This window comes from Hyperolius riggenbachi, chromosome 1 (assembly GCF_040937935.1).
Source record: "Hyperolius riggenbachi isolate aHypRig1 chromosome 1, aHypRig1.pri, whole genome shotgun sequence".
NCBI lineage: Eukaryota > Metazoa > Chordata > Amphibia > Anura > Hyperoliidae > Hyperolius > Hyperolius riggenbachi.
Window position 1 is genome coordinate 159590399 of NC_090646.1, and position 21592 is coordinate 159611990.

Below are 21592 nucleotides of genomic sequence, written 5' to 3' on the forward strand. Positions count from 1 at the left end.
AACACAGCAGCATCTGAGTCCAAAGCTGCATACAATTTGCTTGCAAACCCAGAAGATTTAGATCTCATTGATGATCACTATTAACTGACTGCATCAATCTGGCCTGCAGCATGTCTGCAGTACCGACCTTATGAGAAGTAACTGGGCTGCAGCAGATCAAACTGAATGCAAAACCAGATTGTCCTGGACAGAAATCGCCTGGACACACAAGTGACACATTTACCCAACCCAAGATCCTTTCTCAAATTTCATTAGTAAATCACAGCTGCCAAACCAGTTTTCAATACCTGAAACCATGTGATGGGAATCCCAGCACATAGCTTCTGCTTATACCAGCATTCCCTCCTCGTTCACATCTGCTGCGCTGAGAAACCTGTGAAAGCGCGTGGCAAAAAATGCATGCGCTTGTGCGCGCTTTAGTGCGCGCTTCTGTGCGTTGCGCTGCGCTTCTTTAAGGCACGTTTTGCTTAATGTAGCAGTAGCAGTTGTCAATAAAGCTTTGTTTTTCTATGTAAATGTATTTTTCCAAATAGGGGTAAAAAAACGCATGCGCTTCTATGCGCTTAAAAAGCGCACCCATTCACTTGCATTGATGTGCGCTTTACAGCTCAACGCACAGAAATGCATGCAAACCTACGTTTTTGTAACGCTGCTCAGCGCAGCGCATAGATGTGAACTAGCTACATTTACATGGAAAAATCAATACCTTGCTGACCGCACAGGGCAATGCCTGGTGCCTTTTCAGTATTTCAGGGGTCCAGCGTCATTGGAAGTGGTTCATTCTCTAAATACAGCCCACTAACACCAACCAGTCAGCAGCTGCTAAGCCAAGCAGCTGCAGTAAGGAACAATAAGGTGCAACCAAACACCACTGCTAGAAATACTATGCTACTATCAATTAAAAGTTCCTTACAGACAGCGGTTTCTAGCTAGTGTTCCTATTACTGGGCATCAAACTGTCTGTGTGGCATATTACTAAAAGTGGCCATTCATGATACAATTCTCCAGATGATTGACTGAAATATTGATCGGAAATCACTGTTTGGGGCCCACTAGCCTACCTTAGTCATAACCTTATGTCCCATCATCCTAGTGTCTTAGGCTATATAGTTGTCAGCGGGCAGGGTTGCCTCTGCTGAGAGTCTAGTGTGTATGGTGCCTTCCCCCTCCCCAATATGATGATATCCAGAGTGCCAAATGATCTGGTGCAAGCGGTGGACGAGGTGATTTTTCTCCTACTTACCTGCCACCTCTGTCACGCCCCACACATAAGTCCTCTGCTCCTTCCATAGAAGGGAACTGTACTGCACTGCTGCCTGTGGGTTTGTTCACACAGTGTGGTACAGCACACCACACCACACCAGATGCTGCATACTTCCTATTATAACACTCCATTTCCATAGGATACGTGATGGCACTGCAGTATGCATTCTTGCCTGTTACCTCTCAGTGTAGTGAATGGACTCCACAGCATGGCACACAGCGGCACAGGTAGCCGCACACTGCAGTACGACACATGGCTACTTGCATGGAATGGTGTGAATGGACTCTTGACTGCATAAGAGTCAACCGTTATTGTTTAATCAGTAAACATTACAGTATGCAGAATTCCACTTGATATACGATTGCTTCCAATGTGGATAGATTTTTTTTAAAGCCAATAATATTTACAGTAAATGCACTGCTGAGAAAGATACTATAAATCGATATATATTGTAAAGCACTAGCCTACAGTCTTGCAATGGCTCAAGTCACCTGAGGGTTACCTGAAACTCAGATCAAATTCCAGAAACATTACTATCAGCTGTGCTTTTAGGTCTAGAGGTGTACCGGGTGCTAGAAAAACAACAATAACATTTAAAGAAAATTATCAGCATGATATCCGCTAACACTAACTGAAATGAGAATGAATAAATGTGCCTAAAGAACATCTGTCACAGACCTGGACAATCCAAACTCAGCATATGATGAAGCATATATACCTAGAGGTTTCCTGCAATCTGCAATCTCTACTTTTCCTATGACAAGTGAAGTGACTGCTATGCATTCGTGGGGAAGGGGAGGAGGGGGGGGGGGGACACCCTGGTTAAAAACAAATAACACACAGAGGCAGCGGGAACCTCGATGGTGCAGTAAGTCTTGACAATTACAGTGGTGATTAGTCACAAATGATTACACAGGCTAAACTCTCGAAATACATACAGGGTGCATTTCTCTAGATTTTCTTTATGTCCTGTGCAAGCGTTCAGGTCCACTTTAAGGCTAATTTCACACCAGGACGTTGCGTTAGAGGGGGCGTTAAGGTCGCATAACGTCCCCCTAACGGAACGCCTGGTGGTGCTGGATCTGGACGTCAGAGTGAGCCGCGTTGTGCAGCTCACTCTGGCGTCAGTGATGCCGTGATGCGCACTCTTGTGCGCATGCGGCATCACGTGGTCCCGCCGGCCAATCGCCGCACAGAGCGGCTGCTCCAGGAAGTAAACACTGCACGTCATAACGTGCAGTGCATATTAATTAGCCATGTGCCTGGCCGCTCTCCGCTCCTCCCCCACATTACTGAGCATGTGCAAGCAGTCTAACGCGGCTCAGCCGCGTCCAAAGTACTGCATGCAGTACGTTGTCTTGTGACGCAGCGTTACAATGTAACGCAACGTCCGCACTGTGAACAGCCCCATTGATTTTTCATTACTGGCAAGGCTATCTCCTCCATGGGTTTTAACTACCATCTGTATGCAGATGACACCCAGATCTACCTCCACACCCCTGACATATCCACCACTACCATGGACAAGGTCTCCTCCTGCCTATCCGCCATCTCCTCCTGGATGTCTGCTAGGTTCCTGAAACTAAATCTAGACAAAACGGAATTTATGATCTTCCCACCCCGGCCATCCACGAACCTCCCAGATGTGCATGTCACTGTTAACCACACTACCATTCGCCCTACCTCTCAAGCCCGCTGTCTGGGTGTCACCCTGGACTCCACACTCTCCTTCACTTCCCACATCCAAAACCTCACAAAGTCCTGCAACTTCTACCTTCGTAACATCTGTAAGATTCGCCCTTTCCTGACCTCTGCCACCACCAAACTCCTCATCCATGCCCTCATAATTTCCCGCCTTGACTACTGCAATGCCCTGCTGTCTGGTCTCCCTATGACCCGAACAGCCCCACTGCAGTCCATCATGAATGCGGCAGCCAGAATTATCCACTGCTCCCACCGCTCCACCACGGCAGATCCCCTCCTAGAATCCCTCCACTGGCTTCCTATCCAGTCCAGAATCAGATTCAAGATACTGTGTCTGACCTACAAATCTGTCCACAAAACCTGTCCAACCTACATTTCCGATCTTACTCAGAGGTACACACCTAGCCGCTCACTCCGCTCTTCCAATGAACTTCGCCTAACCACCCCCCGCATCACCCAGTCCCATGCACGCCTCCAGGACTTCTCAAGAGCTGCTCCAACACTATGGAACTCCCTACCTCCGCCCATTAGGGCAGCACCCTCCTTCAACATCTTCAAGAAAGCCCTCAAAACTCACCTTTTCACTCTGGCCTACTACCCCTCACAAGTGCTCTAAACCTACAGCTGAACTCTGGTCCCCTACCATTCGTGTCCTTACCTCTCCCTCTAGATTGTAAGCCTTTGGGCAGGGTCCTCCTCCTTTTGTGTCCTACCTGATCTGGCACCTCCATTACTGTGAACCCATGCCATGCATTTGAGTGAACCTAACTTGCCTAATCTCCATGCTTCATCCAGTGACTAAGCATTACCTTGTACTAATACTGTGCTGTGTGATCTGGTTTTCTTGTATTCCTGTATTGTCATATTGCTGTATGTCACCCCTAAATATTGTCTGTAACCTAAATTAATGTTCAGCGCTGCGTAATATGTTGGCGCTTTATAAATACAATAAATAATAATAATAATAATAATTACTGTGCGGTGGGCTGCGTTACAGGCTGCTCTAACGTGCGCCTGTAACGTCCCACTGTGAAACCAGCCTAAACCTGTATCGACACCTGAAAGTGGTGGAAAAAAAATAATTCTCAAATCTTTTGGGCAACATTCTAATGCCTGGAAAGGCACCCTGTCTTCTTTGACGAACATTGTTGGGCGAGTAGCAATTGGCTAGTCTGAATTTTCATTTCATTTCTGCACATAGCATGAACCCTTTGGCTTCTCCTCTCCATAGGATAAATTATCACTTTGGCTGACAATGAATTACTTCCATCCGGAGGTAAAATCCTAATTCAGGTGAGCTGGTTTATAAATGCATTTCAGCAACACTGCATTTTAGATTGCTGCTGACGTCTATAGGCGTTTGTGTTTCTACATCCATGCAACACAGATGTCTAAAGGCATTTTAGCACAGAATTACTTCTGCCTGCCATGGATGACTTTAGATGTTTTTGTTTCCTCATATTTCTGCGCCACAGACATCTAAAGGCATTTAGTACAAAGTGCCAACTTTCTACTGGACTTGAAATATGGAAATAATTCTAAGTTGATGCAAAACTATGCAAATGTTACTGCAAAATCCATGCAGCTTGAAAATGGACACATCAAAAGCTTACACTGCAAGATTTGGTTAGTCCATTTACATTTTAGATTTTCATAATAAAAATATTTTTAAAGCGCTTTTCTCCCTGGGGACTCAAAGCGATAATTATAATAATAATAATAATAATAATAATAATAATCATACTTTTGCATCATAATACTTTGCATAATTCTCAATGATCTTAGATGTTTCAGCACCTCAATGACATCCGTACTGACTAATGTGGACTTTAGTACATGTAGATTTGGGCAAGACACGTAATAAACACAATTCAAACATAGCTGGCACTGGCAGTCTATGGGCTTGATTCACACAACAGTGCTAACTGTTAGCACGGCTTTTCGCGCGTTTTAGCATGAAAAAAGTTTTTCATGCGAAAAACGGTTATCGCGTGCAAAAATTCACGTTCTCGCGTTATTGCAAATTTTGTGTGTGTTAACGGTCACGTTCGCACGATAACGCCAATCTATCGTGGAAAATTCACGACAATGCACGACTGTGAATTTTTGCGTGAAATAACAGTTATCAGACAAAATTTCGCAGGAAGCACTTTTCACAGCGTGCTAACAGTTAGCACCGTTTTGTGAATCAAGCCCTTGATCCAATTCACTTTTCCTCCTAAGTTTTCTCCAAGGTGACATTTTTACATCTTATCAATAAAGTGAACCGGAAGTTAAAAATAAACAGATGAGATATAGTGGCACTTGGTTTGGCCACTCTTTAGCTTTTAAAACCAGCAATTCTTTTGGATGTAATTGTATGCAGTTTCTGTAGGCTGTTCCAAGCATCATGGAGAACTTGCCAGAGTGTCACTGCAGACTTCAGCTATGATCTGCTTGCTTCAGAGCCTGGTTCGGTTTTACAAGTTATCTCAGACTTCTATCCATGAAGATTTCAGGACTTTGTGACGCACGCACGCGCACACACGCACACATGCACGCGCACACACGACTCCTTGTTTTTATTGCTGTAATCAGTTGTTCATGAGATTGCCTGTGTGTTCGAGGCCATTGTCATGTAAAGTAAAGCCATCTACAGACTGAAGAAGTAATATTTTTGTGCTCTGTGGAGTCAGAGTAAAGAGCAATTTTGGGGTACCTGGAGACTGAGTCATAAAAAAAGGACCCGACTGAATAAATTTAAACTGTATTTAAAAGAAAAAAAAATTGACTACTTCATTTCAAAACTACCTTTGTTCATGAAATCAATTAATTTGGTGTTGGTGACTACAAATTAAGTTATACAGTAGTATATGCGCTCCCTGCAAAGCTGGTGTGAATGCACTGAGAATGTTGTGCACATTGGATCGCAGAGGTGTTGCCCATCACCCATAATCCTAGTTCAGATTGTGCATGATGAACACGTAATACAGGAAGAATGCCCTTATTCTTCTGCAGAGTACCTGCACATCTCTCAGATGTACTTACAGATTCCTTAGAACCTGATGGATATTCTTTGTACCTGTCTGCACCTTCTGCATGTACTCTATTGAACAGCTACTCTGCAGCTATATCCTATGTTTAAAGGAAGTGTCCAAGGAGATTAAAAACAAAAAAATCCACTTCCTCCAGCCCATGGCAGCCGTCCTGTGCCCTCGCTGTAGCTCCGGACGCTACCGGTCTTCTCGGCTGCAGAACCTGACCTCGCCAGGTCGGGTTCCGGGTCGTCCTCTTCTGCGCGGGTCACGTGGTCCGGCCGACGTCATGACGGGCCTGCGCAGTACCATCATGATGACGTCGGCCAGACCACCAGGGCTGTGGAGTCTGTACAAAAATCCACCGACTCCGACTCCTCAGTTTAGGATTCCACCGACTCAGACTCCTCTAATTTGCATATTATCAAATCTTGTTGATTGAAAGTATGTAACATGAAATTCGTCTCTTCACTGCCAACGCTTAGGAATTTTAAAAGACAACTGAAGTGAGGAGGATATGGAGACTGCCATATTTATTCCCTTTAGTCATAGACTAAAACTAGTCCTTGGTAAGAGTACTTGTAAAGTTGTAAAAGGTACAGACCGGAACAAAGAACATCTATCAGGCCCTAGGCAATGTAACTGTGGGTACAGATAAGAATGATGTGCAGGTACTCTGCAGGGGAATGAGGGGATTCTTCCTCTATTACACATTCTTCATGCACAATCTGAACCAGGTTTATGGGTGATAGACAACACCTCTGTGTTCAATGTGCACAACATTCTCAGTGGATTCCCTGCAGCTCTGTGGAGAGTGCATATGTAGAGTATAGTACTAGTGTGTAACAAAATAAACCTGAGACAGATGAAATTAAAGTTGTATACATACCTGGGGCTTCCTCCAGCCCCCTTCAGGCTAATCAGTCCCTTGCTGTCCTCCTCCGCCACCTGGATCTTCTGCTATGAGTCCAGGTACTTGAGCCAGTCTGGCATAGTGCGCATGCACACACTACGCCGCCGGGAGCGTACTACACATGCGCAGCACTGTTGCGCAGGTGCAGAATGCTCCTGGCTGTGGAAGTGGCATGCGGCCGGACTGTGCTGACTGGCTGAATTACCAGGACTCATAGCAGAAGATCCAGGTGGTGGAGGTGGACAGTGAAGGACTGATTAGCCTGAAGGGGGCTGGAGGAAGCCTCAGGTATGTATAACACTCTTCTTTTCATCCTTCTCAGGTACCATTTAATTCGTAGTCACCAAACCAAATTTTAACAACATATCAAATTATTTGATTTCAAAAGCATACATTTGCATAAATCAGAATCAACGCAGAATTATTTCCATCTCATTGACCATCTCTATTAGTGACACGGCTACACATCAGGCTTTATACTTACAGCATAGATGTTATTTAGTATATATAAGAGATTCCTGTGTACACATCTTATATACAGTCAGAATCAGATGTGTATATCTGACGTTAAAAATACGGGGACTGCTTTATTGAATCAGCACAAGTAACTAATTTTGATTGGTTTATTTCATTTTTGTGGACTAAGCACAGCTATTATTGTATGTATAAATTATTTATGATGACTATTATCTGAGAAATAGATTTTTTTTCCATATTTTCTATTTTAATTACAGTTTAAATTCATTAGGAGTCGGAGTATTTTTTTCCTGACTCCGACTCCAGGCACCCAAAATTGCCCCGACTCCGACTCCACGTGACCTGCGCCGTGAAGCGCAGAAGACGCCGACCCGGAACCCAACCTGTCGAGGTTGGGTTCTGCAGCAGAGAAGAACGGGAGCCTCGGGAGCTGTGGCGAGGGCACAGGACTGCTGCCACGGGCTGGAGGAAGCCTTAGTTAAGTGGATTTTTTTTTTTAATCTCCTTGGATGTTTACTTTAAAGTGCATTTCTGGTGTACATAAAAAGCACAGAGGCACACTTATGCTTAAACGTTATAATGCACAACAGATTGTCTGTTTAAGGAGATTGTCTGTTTAAGGAGATTCACTGGAACACCGTATCGACTGGGTTCCGGTGCCTAGAACTGCCCTCTTGCAGAAAATGGCCCTGGCCTTTTCTATATCAGAGAAGGCAGAGGCCTTTTTCTGTAAGGTGGTGGTGCTACCATATGGGGCTCCGGTGAATCTTATTAAACAGACAACGTGCCAGGGAATTCAGGTTGGCAATGACAGGAAATGGTTGACAGGGCAGAGTGTCAGCTTCCTGGCCAGGAGCTTTGCTTCCAAAAGCAGATGCCATCTTAATATAGCTTTAAAATTCCTAAGCTTTGGTAGTGATAAAATGCCTTTTATGTTACATACTTTCAATCAACAAGATTGTTATATGCAAATTAGAGAAGTTGGACTCGGTGGAATCATAAACAGAAGAGTCAGAGTTGAATGATTTTTTTTTTATTTTTTTTTACACCAACTCCACAGCCCTGTCTCAGGCCCAGTGCACACCAAAACCGCTAGCAGATCCACAAAACGCTAGCTTTTTTTGGGTCAGTGCACACCGAGCGGATTTGGATGCGATCCGCTAGCCGCATCCGCCTGTTAATCCACGTGGCTAATGTATGTGAATGGGCTGGTGCACACCGGCGGTTTGAGGTTTTTTGCAAAAAAGCTCAAACCGCCGGTGTGCACAAGCCAATTCACATACATTAGCCACGTGGATTAACAGGCAAATGCGGCCGGCGGATCCGCTCAGTGTGCACTGGGCCTAAAACACATTTCATCCCTCTGAAGCAATATTCTCACTTCTAATTGAAATGAAAGAAAATGCTTCCTAACACTAATGAAACATTTTCTGGAACATAAGAAAGATGTACAAGTAAAAAAAAAAAAATCTGAAGTTGTATTATCAGAAAAGTTGTTCATGGATAAGATGGAAAAGTTAAGTAAAAAATTTTTTTATAAAAAAAACACTTTTCCTCTGAAGTGGAAACCTAAGGCAAATTACTTACTTACTTATGAAAACCGAATGCTACGTACACACATGCGACAACGATCGTTCGTTGAGAACGACGAACGAACTTTTAATTGATGAAAGAACGACCTAAGTAAAGATAGTTTTAAAAGGTGTGTAACGATTTGATCGTTAGAACGAACGTTACATCACGTAAAGCAACTATTGCGCCTGCGCATAAAAATGAGAAGTTTCACAGAGAAATTGTGAAATGCGCATGTCAGGCCTAGTACGAACGACCGTTTCCAACGATGTACTACTTTTGCAAACGATCGTCGTTGGTTAAAATCCGCCGAGACAGAACTTTCTTTTGTAGCGATTTGGCTCGTTCGTCGTTTGCCTTAATAGTCGGTGGTTCGTTTTTTGTAACGATCGTCGTTGGTAAAGATCGGGGAACGATCGTTACAAATGACTATAGTCGCATGTGTGTACGCACCCTAAAGAGAATCTGTATTGTTAAAATCGCACAAAAGTAAACATACCAGTGTGTTAGGGGACATCTATTACCCTCTGTCACAATTTCACCGCTCCCCGCAGCATTAAAAGTAGTCAAAAACAGTTTTAAAAAGTTTGTTTATAAACAAACAAAATGGCCACCAAAACAGGAAGTAGGTTGATGTACAGCATGTCCACACATAGAAAATACATCCATACACAAGCAGGCTGTATACAGCCTTACTTCTGAATCTCAAGAGATCACTTGTGTGTGTTTACCTTCTGTCCCCAGCTTCTCTCATGCACTGAACATTACAGGCTTCCTGCAGACAGCTCTGCCTATGTCGTTAATTCCTCAGTATGTGACAGACCAGCTCCTTTCACAGCCTCCAGAGGAGGATTTTTATCCAGCTCTCTTCTATCACTGATAAGATAGCAGAGAAGCTGCTGGCTTATGTAAATAAAACACACACTGGAGTGTGCATAGAGGAACAGTTCAACACTGAAGAACTTGGCAGCCTTCCAGACACAGGCCGACAAGTCTGACAGGGGAAAGATACATTGATTTATTACAGAGATGGTTATAGTAGAAAGAGCTGCAGTAAGCCAGAACACATTAGAATAGGTTTAGGAACTTGTAGGATGGTAGAAAAAACGTTGTAATTTTTGTTACAGAGTCACTTTAAGGGCTGGTTCAGACGGACGTTTGGAGGCGTTGCGTTTGCTGGCGTCGCGTTCAGCAGCGTTCGTGTGCGTTTGGATGCGGTCGCGTTTTTTCTTCCCGTAGGGGAACATTACCCGTCGCGGTTAACCTCCCCTGGAAGCTACATGTAGCTTCCAGGGGCTCCTTGAACGCCAGGGAAAATCGGGACCCAAACGCCGCGTTTGTGTAAACGCGCTTGAAAGCTTGGTACAAACGATCCCATTCACTTGAATGGGAGCGTTTAACACCAAGCCCTGAACGCTGGCAGTAAACGCTCTGCAAGCGTCCGTCTGAACCAGCCCTAAAGAGTAACTGTCAGGCTGCAAAAGCTAATTTAAACCTCTATTCTCCTGTGTTAAACAGTTTAGAAGGAAGCCAAAAAGGCAATACTGCAGTTAAAAATCTCTCTTACTTTAGATGTTTGCTGACAGCAAGGCTCCGTATTCCCAGGCTCCTAAGGAGGACGCAAGCCAAATAACAGATACTGCAAAGCATTCTGGGGCCCTCCCCTGGCTGCTAGTGAGGCTCAAGTTTCAACAGCATGTAACAATCTAGCTCACAGCACTAATAAATCTCGGGCAGAGTACACTGCAGGAGTCCGCTATTGTTCCTAGCCACATGGCTAATTAATATTCACTGCACAGTAGTGTTATTCATTACCAGAGTTTGTGAGAGTGGAATCATCAGGAAGCAGGCAGGAAATGACGACACATTTGGCTTCATAGGAGACAGACAAACATGGGACCTGCCATGAGCTGTCAGGAGCATCATTCTCTGCAAATACTATATAAAGATTCTGTGAAATCCAAACGTGGACAGTGAAATGCATATGTAATGTAAGTACAGCCAATGTTTAGCTACTGATATATGTGTTTATTTTCTCTGAGACCCTATACCTAACAGCTCCTCTTTAAGGCCTGTAGTGTAGAAAACATGGCCGCTTTGGATTGGTCAAAATGTTAAGGAAGCAACTTGAAAAAGTACTTGAGAGTAATACAAGTACGATTGTCCACAAACAAGAGTGAAGCACAGTGGATGTTCCCGGGAAAACGTGAACTGCTTTCCTAAAAATGGAGATGATTGGTCAGCATTGACGGCAATCTCACTGGTGGTAGTAGAGGCAGAGCCTTGTCTATCATGCAGTGGTATTGGAGAGGCATTTGATCAGCCTCTGGTTCATTCTGCAACATGACAATGTCCTGAACATGCAGACAAAATCATAACAACCACTCTTCAGTGTAAATAACAGGAAGGAATCATGCAACAGAGCACAGGCTCCAAAGATCCCTCACCCAGCATCCAGTCCATCTAAGATTGCTTGCAGAAACAGCACTAAGCCACCTAAAGTCGGCAATAAAACTATGACAAGTTCTCCAGAAAGGTACAAACAAATGACTGCACAAATACTTTCAGAAATTACATACCGATGTACCTATGGCTGGGTTTACACTGAGGCCTTTTGCTGCCTATCAAAACTGTACATTTCTGTAGTAAACTGGTGAGTGACCTACTACACACCCTACCGACTCACACACTCCTCCTAGCTAAAACTGCAGCTTTGGTAATAGTTTGTTTTTAAATTTGGCTTCAGATGGACTTTGAGTGCTCATTCACACTTAAAAGTGCGAAAGGGTAGCGCTTAGCACTACAGTTTTGTGCAAGTGATTTTACTGCGATTAGCGCATTAAAGTCACTGTACACTTCCGCGATTCAGAGAGATCGCAATCAGTGCTTTACTAAGCACTGTACCGCGATTGCTGCAGAATCACTGCAGGTAACACGTTTTGCGATTTGCACTAGTCTCCCACAATCGGCGCCAATCGCAGGAGTAAGATCACTGCAATAGGGCTGGAATAGCACTAGTGCTTCTGTGATTAGCGGGAATCGCCTGTTAATCACCATAGTGAAAAATAATATATCACAAAAGGGAGAGGATAAGTCATATCAAGAGAGTATAGAAACAGAGAAACTAACCAACATTGCACATTGTTCTACAACAAAGACTATCGATCCCATTTCCCATACATGCTTCCTAGCAGACATATCACTAGAGAACACAAGAACAACTTCCTAACATGTTTCACCTCACTTTCAGGCTTCACCAAAGGAAAAGGATGAAAGCACGTTTAGTTTTAAATAAAACTGGCGTGAAGGCCAAATAAAACCAGCATAAAATACAGCAGCATGCCCCATAAAAAAAAGGGGTTATCCATACCTTAAACTACACCCTCCCACTACCATGATCATAATAGACCTAAAGCAACCAGGGCTTGACATGCAGCCAGAAATGTGTGACTGCAGTAACAGGTCTCTGGCATACTCTACAAAGTCATACATTCTAAAAAAGTGGTAACATCAAAACAAAGCACACCCCCATCTCCCATGTGACCATGCCCCAATCTGTTTAATCTGTACACTGGATGCATACAGCATTGTATTTAAGACACTATGATGGGGGTACCGAGATTTACATCACTTGCAAACCAGTGTTTTTGGTGTATGGCATGGCACACTGTACACCACATTTTGTAACAACAAACTAAACTATATAGGACTATATCACAAATTAACATCAAATTTCCCCCATCCATAACACAGTCATAATTCATGACTGATTTTCCCAAATTATCCAGAAATCTATACCAGGACTGTGGAGTCAGAGTTGAGGAGTCGGAGCCATTTTGGGTACCTGGAGTCGGAGATGGAATCGGTGGTTTCATAAACTGAAGAGTCGGATGATTTTTGTACCAAATCCTTAGTTCTGGTAAGTATTAGACTAAGGAGTTGGAGTCGAGGAGTCGGAGTCATTTTGGGTACATGGAGTCGGAGGTTTAAAAAAACGGAGGAGTTGGAGTCGGATGATTTTTGTACCGACTCCACAGCCCTGATCTATACATCATATGCTGCAGTGCTGTGACTGCTTACTCTACTTCCCCCTGCATTACAAACATCCCATTATTGTGTGCCTCTACTCAGTAAGGCAGAACCTGATCATTACTCCTCATGATTCCGTCCCATCTTTGCCCGCCCCGCTCACACCTACTGTGCAAGATCCATAGTCATGCACAGGAAAATACCAGCCCAATCTGACAAGTTACCCACCATTCCCTGACTGGAGGCAAATAGACGTTAATAACCTGTCTCCTTGATCCAAATCAGATGTCATCACAAATCAAATGAAGGATCACCTCTAACCACTAGTGTTGCAGTAACAAAACCAAAAAAAACAGCAAAAACCAATGTGGCCTCAACAATCCATCCCCTTGCCAATAATGGAAGTGGATTATCTGGCATGTTAAACCAATCAGAATAGAACATATCTGTTGAGTCGTGGGCAACAAATCATCAAGTACCCACATATAACTGAATGCTGTCAGACCTGGCAATGGCATGTAGTTGAACTTAGTAGTATTTGCTAGCAACAAAAAGCCAAAAGGTCCCCAGGGGTCCTCAAATCTTCAGGGTGCAACATGTCTAATGTTTACAAAGGCGATTTGTAGATTATTTAGCATATTTATATCATCACGTGGCGCCTGTTCCCACTATACGTTTTTATTTTTCAGAGAACATGCATTTTGCTGATCATAAGGACATTTTTGCTAGAACGCAAATTGTTGTTTTCTGTTCTCAATAATGTGATCTGATTTTCTGAAAAGCACAAATGGACTGTGTGCACGATTTTTGGTGCAATTGCATTTCTGTTGTTGTGCATGCAGTTTGTGCTTAGCTGAAAATCAGTTCAAGCCAACCAAACAGTACTTTGCAGCAGAAACTTGCCTGATCGACAACGCAATCAATATCAGCCTGAAATTGGTTGCAATTATCGAATGGATATGCTGCAAGATGGAAGGCCAACAAGCTCGGGCGGGTGCACGGTGATAACAGAGTGCGATATCGGGATTACTGAGAAACGGGACAAAAGCCCGGGCGCTGTCCCCCCAGTATAAAATGTACCCCATGCAGTATACTTTACCTGTCAGTGTGTGCTGCTGGCTCTGTCTCCAGACTCTTCGGCACATATATACGCGTATGTATGTGCCGAAGAGTCCGGAGACGGAGCCAGCAGCACACACCGACAGGTAAAGTATACTGCATGGGGCACAGGGGGTACATTTTACATTGGGGGGGGGGGGGGGGGACAGCGCAGGGGTCAGTGAGGCACAGTAAAAAGGCAATATCCCGAGAGGTTTCATGCTGAAATCGATCGGAAATTGGCCTGCGGTGTAGTGGCAGGCAACAGATCTCTCTTCAATCAGATTTCGAGCAGAGAGAGAGATCTGTCTCTAGGTATATCTACCCATACATTGTCTGATGTAGGGCACCTTAAGTGCTCATTTCCACTATCGCGAATTCGCATGCGTTTTTCGCATACAAATTCGCATAGCAATACAAGTCAATGGGACTGTTTCCACTTGTCAGGATTCCTTTGCGTTTTTCTGTGCAGAAAAAATTCGCATGGCAGAGCCATCAGAATTCGCATACCGCATACCGCTATGCGAATCGCATACAATGTGTTTAATAGGAAATTCGCATGAGGTTTTTTTATGCGAATTTTCATGCAAATTTTCATGCGAATTCGCATAGAAACAATGGAAAAGCACACCAGCACTGCCATGGTTAAATTCGCACACATCGTCATCCATGCGAATTCGTGTGCGAATTCGCGTGAAAATTCGCATGGACCCGCATACGAATTTCGCATCCGCATGCGAATTTTTACCGCGGCGATTCGCACCGCACAAGTGGAAATGCAGCCTTAGTGTTTTTCTGTGGGCTTTGTGATTTGAAGTAGTAGCAGGACCTTTTAGCCACCCTTCCAACCAGCAATACAATGCAATGGCTCTGTGACCCACTGAGAAGCATTCACTTTGCAGTTAGCAAAAGATAATTTGTAATAGGTGTTGTAGAAATTAAAGAAAAGTCAGAGGTACTCTCTTCTATCAGGGAAGGGGAATTCCACCTCTGACAGCTGTCACCACAACAGGTGTCCTCATAGCAGGTTTATCCCCAGGTCTGTTCTAGTGCCTACAATACCATTTTGGAATTAATTTCATATTCTGTCTGGGTCTAATTATTACTGTGATAGAATAAATAATAATGTGAGTGGAAACCTCCCCAATGGAACACACATAATAAAATATGAGCAGAAGAGGAGATCAAAAAAATTCCAACACAAAGGATAACCAAACCAAATAGTCATAGTTCATCATTCTGTACAAACAGTTTCCTTAAAAAGTGCCTACTAATGATCCAATTTCCCGAACCATCAACTGTCGGATCATTGCAATGGATTGGAAACAATCGTTCTAGCCTGCCAATAGAGAGGAAAATGATAAGCAGTCCATCAGGACAAAAGAATTGCTCCGAAACTCAGACCGACGGAACGATCAATAGAACAATTGTTCATTGTCAATCGGCAGAATTAATGACACCCAATCTGATTGACTGTATAATCGATCATTTGGGAGATTGTACCATTAATGGGCACTTTTAGATTTATCACCAATCCAGATATGTGGTGCTATTGAGCTAACACGATTGACCTTTACCTTTCTACACTCACAAAAAAAAAAAAAAACCACACAAGTAGCAGATTTTGACTACTTACAAGGTCGCAGCGGTCTTCCCAGATACAAACGCATTTTATATATTTTGTTCCTAACATAAATGGAGCGGGGAAAACGGGACAGAGGGGGCCCCAAAGACATCAGCATTATGGCAGTATGTTTTTTTGGGAAGCTGCAGATGGGAGCGTGGCTCAGGAGGCGTGAAGGGGGTGGTGTATCCTTAGCTGCAATGGGAGAGAACTGGGCATCGCCCTTGCAGATGATGCCTTCCCTTCCTGTCTGGATGTCAACAAGACAGGGCACAGCGGAGACCCAAGGAACATACAAGAGGCAAAATGGGGGCTGACGGCACTGACAGAAATGAAGCTGCAAGGGGCCAACAAGAAAACAAGCCCTCAAAAATGCTTCAGGAGCGCATTAAAAGGAAATAAATATGGCAGCCACTATATTCCACTCAGTTACATGGGCATGGCTTTTAACAATGCAGTAGACTGGTCTCTGGGTGGTGTTGCTGAGCTCTGGTTCCTACGGAAAAACTTGCTGCTTTCCAAATACCCGGCTCCCATCATGATTTGCAAAGCAAGCTTGAAAACACAATACCCAATTCAACAACACACACAAACCGACGCACTGGAAACCAATAAGATTTTACCACTTAGGTTGAATTTCCTAAATGTGTCTGATTAATACATTCCTGAATAGTTTATCAATCAAAAGGGCAGCCAAGCGCCAAGACAAACTTTCTTCCAGCCTATGGTGGTTGGTGTCAGGTAAGTAATCGTTGCACAGCATTGTACAGCAATTTCACCAGAACTGGAAGTCTACAAGAGCTAATCAGTATGGATAATTAACTAGTTCAAATAATTCAGCGTAGGATTATGCAAGTTTTGTATACAAATGTATGCAGCTTGAACTGGGACCTAATGAATTAGAGCTGAGACACACTGTGAGCACTTTTCTGACCAACAGCACTGAGCGGTTAAAAAAAAAAAAAAAAAACACACACACACACACACACACACACACACACACACTCCCAATGATTTACATTAAAATTGCAGTAAAATAATCACAAATACGCTTTTTTTGAAAAATCACAATTGCAGCAATTTTACCATAATTTTAATGTAAGTCAATGGGAGTGTTTTTTTTTTATAACAGCGCTGATGGTCAGAAAAGTGCTTACAGCATGTCTCAGCCCTTACATCTTAGCAGGATTTGACTGCTTGTTTTTCAGCTACATACATCTGTATCACCTCGGAATTATAGGCTACTCATTATGGCTAACACCGTGCAATACTCCATTTGCTGTACCTATGAATCATAATCACAGGTTGCCACAATCGAGACACAACCCAAAAGAAGAAAAAAAAAAAAAAAAAAAAGGTACTTTTCCGTTAGTCGGGCGCATCCACCAGGTGGCGTTAATTACGATTCCCCCTCCATGTATAGTAGGGAAAGATGTAATTCTGGTGGAGTTTATCGCCACCTAGTGGATGCGCCCGGCTAATGGAAAAGTACCAAAAAAAATAAATAAAATCACACCACGCGTTAGCGTAGAGGCATAATCCCAGGGCAGGTAAGTATTAGCTCTAAACACCCCCCAACACTGCTTTCATAACAGGCTGTCAGTTTTACCTCAAGTACTCTTTAAAGGACTTACGAGGCCAAATTAGTCAAAAAAAAGTTAATTACCTGTATAATCTTTTACAGCACGGAGGACGCCGTCCACGCCCTCCGTGCCGATCCGCCGGGTCCCCCTGCTCATTAGCCCCCAGGGCCGGCTCCCGACCCCACGGCCGGGTCGGGCCCCCCTGCCTCTCCCAAAATGGCCGCTTCCTCTGGCCGCGGCTGCGCAGTCCGCGAGTGCGGCTGCGCAGCTCTAGCTACGTAGCGTGGATCGGGGAGGTTGGCCCTAGAGCTGCGCAGCTGCACTCGCGGCTATGCGGACTGCGCAGCCGCGGCCAGAGGAAGCGGCCATTTTGGGAGACCGTGGGGTCGGGAGCTGGCCCGGGGGGCTAATTAGCGGGGGGACCCGGCGGATCAGCACGGAGGGCGCGGACGGCATCCTCCGTGCTGTAAAAGATTATACAGGTAATTAATTTTTTGACTAATTTAGCCTCGTAAGTCCTTTAAAGGAGTTATTTCGCGAAAAAAGTAGGCAGTTAAAAAATGTGACAGATGACAGGTTTTGGGCCAGTCCATCTTTTTAAGGGGGATTCTCAGGGCTTTCTTTGTTTCCAACAGCATTTCCTGAACAACAGTTGCAAAATCTAACTGACATAATAGTGTGCTAGTGATTAGGGAGGTCGGCTGGTATCTTGCTATTTTGGCAGTTAAACTGTTGTTCAGGAAATGCAGTTGAAAACAAAGAAAGCCCTGAGAATCCCCTTAAAAAGATGGACTGGCCCAAAACCTGTCATCTGTCACATTTTTTAACTGCCTACTTTTTTCGCGAAATAACCCCTTTAAGGCCTTGTTCACCCTATACACGTTGCTGTCTGCTTTTCAGCACCACATGCGGTCTGTGACACCCAAGGACATTATAAAAGTAAGGTTTTGTAATGTACCTAATTCACATTTACGCATTGCAAAAATATGCAATTTCCTAAAATCCTGCAGCATGCATTTCTGTGTCTGAATTTCTATCAAGTTTTCTATCGGTTTTAAATCATTTTTAGATCTTTTTTAATTGAGTTTCATAGAACATAAAACGAAAAAAAACCACCGACATTCAGATCGGACATGTTGGAAATAATTGATCTGCCAGCTAAATCTAACAGATAATTGTATGGTGTGTACCTAGCATTATACTCAGAAGCACGCTGCAATAGATGTCAATGAGCGAGTTTAAAACTCGCACTGCAATGCTATTTTGCATGCGTTTGAGACTCGCGTATTCCGGTTTTTAGAGTTTTTGGTCAAACACCACATGCTATAGCACAAGCGTCCAGGAGCACCACTGTAGGGCTCAAATAGAAAAATGGTGTGCCACGGTCCTCACCCCGGTACCTGGGGGCCACAGTGATACGTATTCCAACAAAGACCGGCACCACACAGTATCTGTAGCTCTTCAAGATTTAATAGCAGCAGACATGATAACAACAACAGACATGCTGTTTCGGCCCCTTGTGGCCTTTGTCAAGTTGCTCAATAATCACGTATACCAGACTGAATATAACACATACATTTAAATAGAAAAACACACCCACATAGTGAACTTGTGACCAATCACAGGAAGTGCAATCGGAGGACCTGATGGGAGACTTATATCGTCCAAGGAGGACCAATAGATGCTGCACAATTTAAAATTTCACTCACCAATCAGGCGCGCAAGAGGGGTTCCTACTGCACGCAGCACTGCTGGAAACGTAACGGCGCATCATGGTTCCAAAACCGCCGCTTCCATCCACGGAAGCGAGCGGTATGACGACAACGTCATGTGACCTGATCACATGACCCAGTCAGCTGAGAGCACTACAGCCAATCATTGGCTGTAGTGCTCTCAGCTGACTGGGTCATGTGATCAGGTCACATGACGTTGTCGTCATACCGCTCGCTTCCGTGGATGGAAGCGGCGGTTTTGGAACCATGATGCGCCGTTACGTTTCCAGCAGTGCTGCGTGCAGTAGGAACCCCTCTTGCGCGCCTGATTGGTGAGTGAAATTTTAAATTGTGCAGCATCTATTGGTCCTCCTTGGACGATATAAGTCTCCCATCAGGTCCTCCGATTGCACTTCCTGTGATTGGTCACAAGTTCACTATGTGGGTGTGTTTTTCTATTTAAATGTATGTGTTATATTCAGTCTGGTATACGTGATTATTGAGCAACTTGACAAAGGCCACAAGGGGCCGAAACAGCATGTCTGTTGTTGTTATCATGTCTGCTGCTATTAAATCTTGAAGAGCTACAGATACTGTGTGGTGCCGGTCTTTGTTGGAATACACACCACATGCTATAGAAATAATAAATTCAAGAACACTTTTCTATGAAGTCATAAAATTGCATGTTTGTATCGCAAAACCATTTTTATTGTACTTTAAATGAGGCTCCAAGAAGAACTGGCAGCTGAAGTCCGAGGTCACAATGACAGCACATGAGATGATTCTATGGAGCAAAGAAACCCATTTTTCCAGCAGAGCAGCTCAGTACAATGGTTATTTCCAGAGCCTGCCCTCCTGGGCTGCCACCCCTACAGCCAATGTCATGGCGGATGGATATATAGATTTTCGGGTCACAGCACTTCCAATGAGTTGTGTGGGCGGAGCCATAGCCTGGAATGCAGCGCTCGGTAACAAGTGGGAGGGGAAACGGGGGAAAGAGTCCCCCGTGGCCGCAGGGACAGCGGTGCGGACCCGCCTCCTACGAACGTCCACTGCCAACGTGAGGTGGACCCAATGGCTGGAGGTGCCACACATTACCCAGAACCCCACGGGGCAGGCATTATCAAACAGCACCCCGGCACTGGCATAGAGCGCGCTGGTGCCGCCTCCCAGCGCCCGATGCTGCGCAATGCGCCGCTCTGCTCACAGCGTGACAACCCATTAAGGCGATTAGTGAAATTAATGAATCTCCCTTCCTAGGCAGCGGGGCCCGGCCATTAGGGCTCGGGTAATGGGGGGGAGCACTAGGCAGAGGCACTAGAGGTCGCAGCGTGCCCCGCTGGAGGCCGCAGGCAGGCACACATAGCAGCAGACACACAAGACATGACGAGCCGCTACTCACCCGGGCCAGGTGGGATTCCAGCTCGTTCCTGCCGGAGGAGAGGGAGGACCAGAGGATGAGCAGCGCCAGGAAAGTGGCCACAATCAGCAGGCTCCGCAGGAGGAATCCCGGCTTCAGCCTCATCTCCGGGCACGGGGGGAGGCAGCGATCAGCGTGCTGTGGCTGGGGGGAGAGTGTGAGCGGTGTGCGGGCTGCTGTTGCTGCTGGGCTCTCCACTCCTCACATGATCCGCCGTACAAGATGCTCCCCGTCACGGCTGCAGCGATCCAGCCCTGTGCAGCGCGGATAACGGGCAGCTCACAATATACCCCACTGACTGCTACTGCTGCTGGAGATGCTACAACTTCCGCACTGCCAGTCCCTGCACTGCCATCTGATCACTGCACAGGTGTGATGAGCTCCCTCTCAGTGTAGCCCTGAGTCCTCCCTCCCCAGCAGCACTCAGCACTGTCCCTGCTGCTTCCTCTGTCCCGCTGCTGCCCCCTGCTTCACCCCGCCTCTGCTAGACACAAAACTTTTCCGCCGTCCTTCTGAGGTGTGACTGGCTGCTGTCACTTCTATGTGCTGGACCTGTCTCTCGGCTTGCCTTTCTACTTTCCATTCTCTGCTCATTCACTCTCAATCCCTCCACCCTCCTACTCCTACCATTGTTACGCCTACTCCCCCCCCCCCTCCCCTCTTGTGCCAGTCTCAAGGTTTCTCTTTTCTTTTAGTAATAATTCTAGCTTTGGCTTGGTCACCACAACATGTGAAATTGTATTTGTTTTTTTCTGAAAAGTATATTTTTAACATAGTTCTATTGCTGTATAGCTACAGTCATATTGTAGTCACTTCATGCCCACCTGCCTCAGAATAGGTGTGACCTTCTTTTTTCTTTTTTTTTTATTTGCACCGTTTGGATATTCAGTTTACCAGGATGTGAATCAGGAAGTCCACATGTTAGTATAGATCTACGTGGCCATAAACTTTCCAAAGGAATTTTCCACGCATCAGCCACTCCACCCTGCCTGGCAAAGAAACAAATGCCAGTCACAGATATCCAGTCTGTGTGATACTGTTCATTACAGCGAATGAGCAGGTGCAACGTTGAGTGTCTTTTAATACTTCAAATGTGTAAATCTTTGGAAGTCAATCATAAATCGGCACTATTTATCACTGTAAAGTTGCTGATATCTACTTATACAGCGCATACAGTATATA

At 44.8% G+C, this 21592-nt stretch overlaps 1 protein-coding gene across 3 annotated transcripts in view; it reads right to left on the reverse strand.

The window, feature by feature from the left end:
- The window catches only part of GALNT7 (polypeptide N-acetylgalactosaminyltransferase 7), a 253098-nt gene extending 232122 nt beyond the window's left edge, over nucleotides 1-20976 (reverse strand). For 2 of the 3 annotated variants that reach the window (XM_068278797.1, XM_068278795.1), the window contains exon 1: nucleotides 20393-20975. In XM_068278797.1, coding sequence (XP_068134898.1) covers nucleotides 20393-20515 — 123 coding nt within the window. In that variant the 5' untranslated portion in view covers nucleotides 20516-20975. Of the gene's footprint in view, nucleotides 1-20392 lie in introns of all 3 variants that reach the window. The other variant, XM_068278796.1, reaches the window with a different exon arrangement.
- Between the last annotated feature and the right edge of the window lie 616 nt (nucleotides 20977-21592).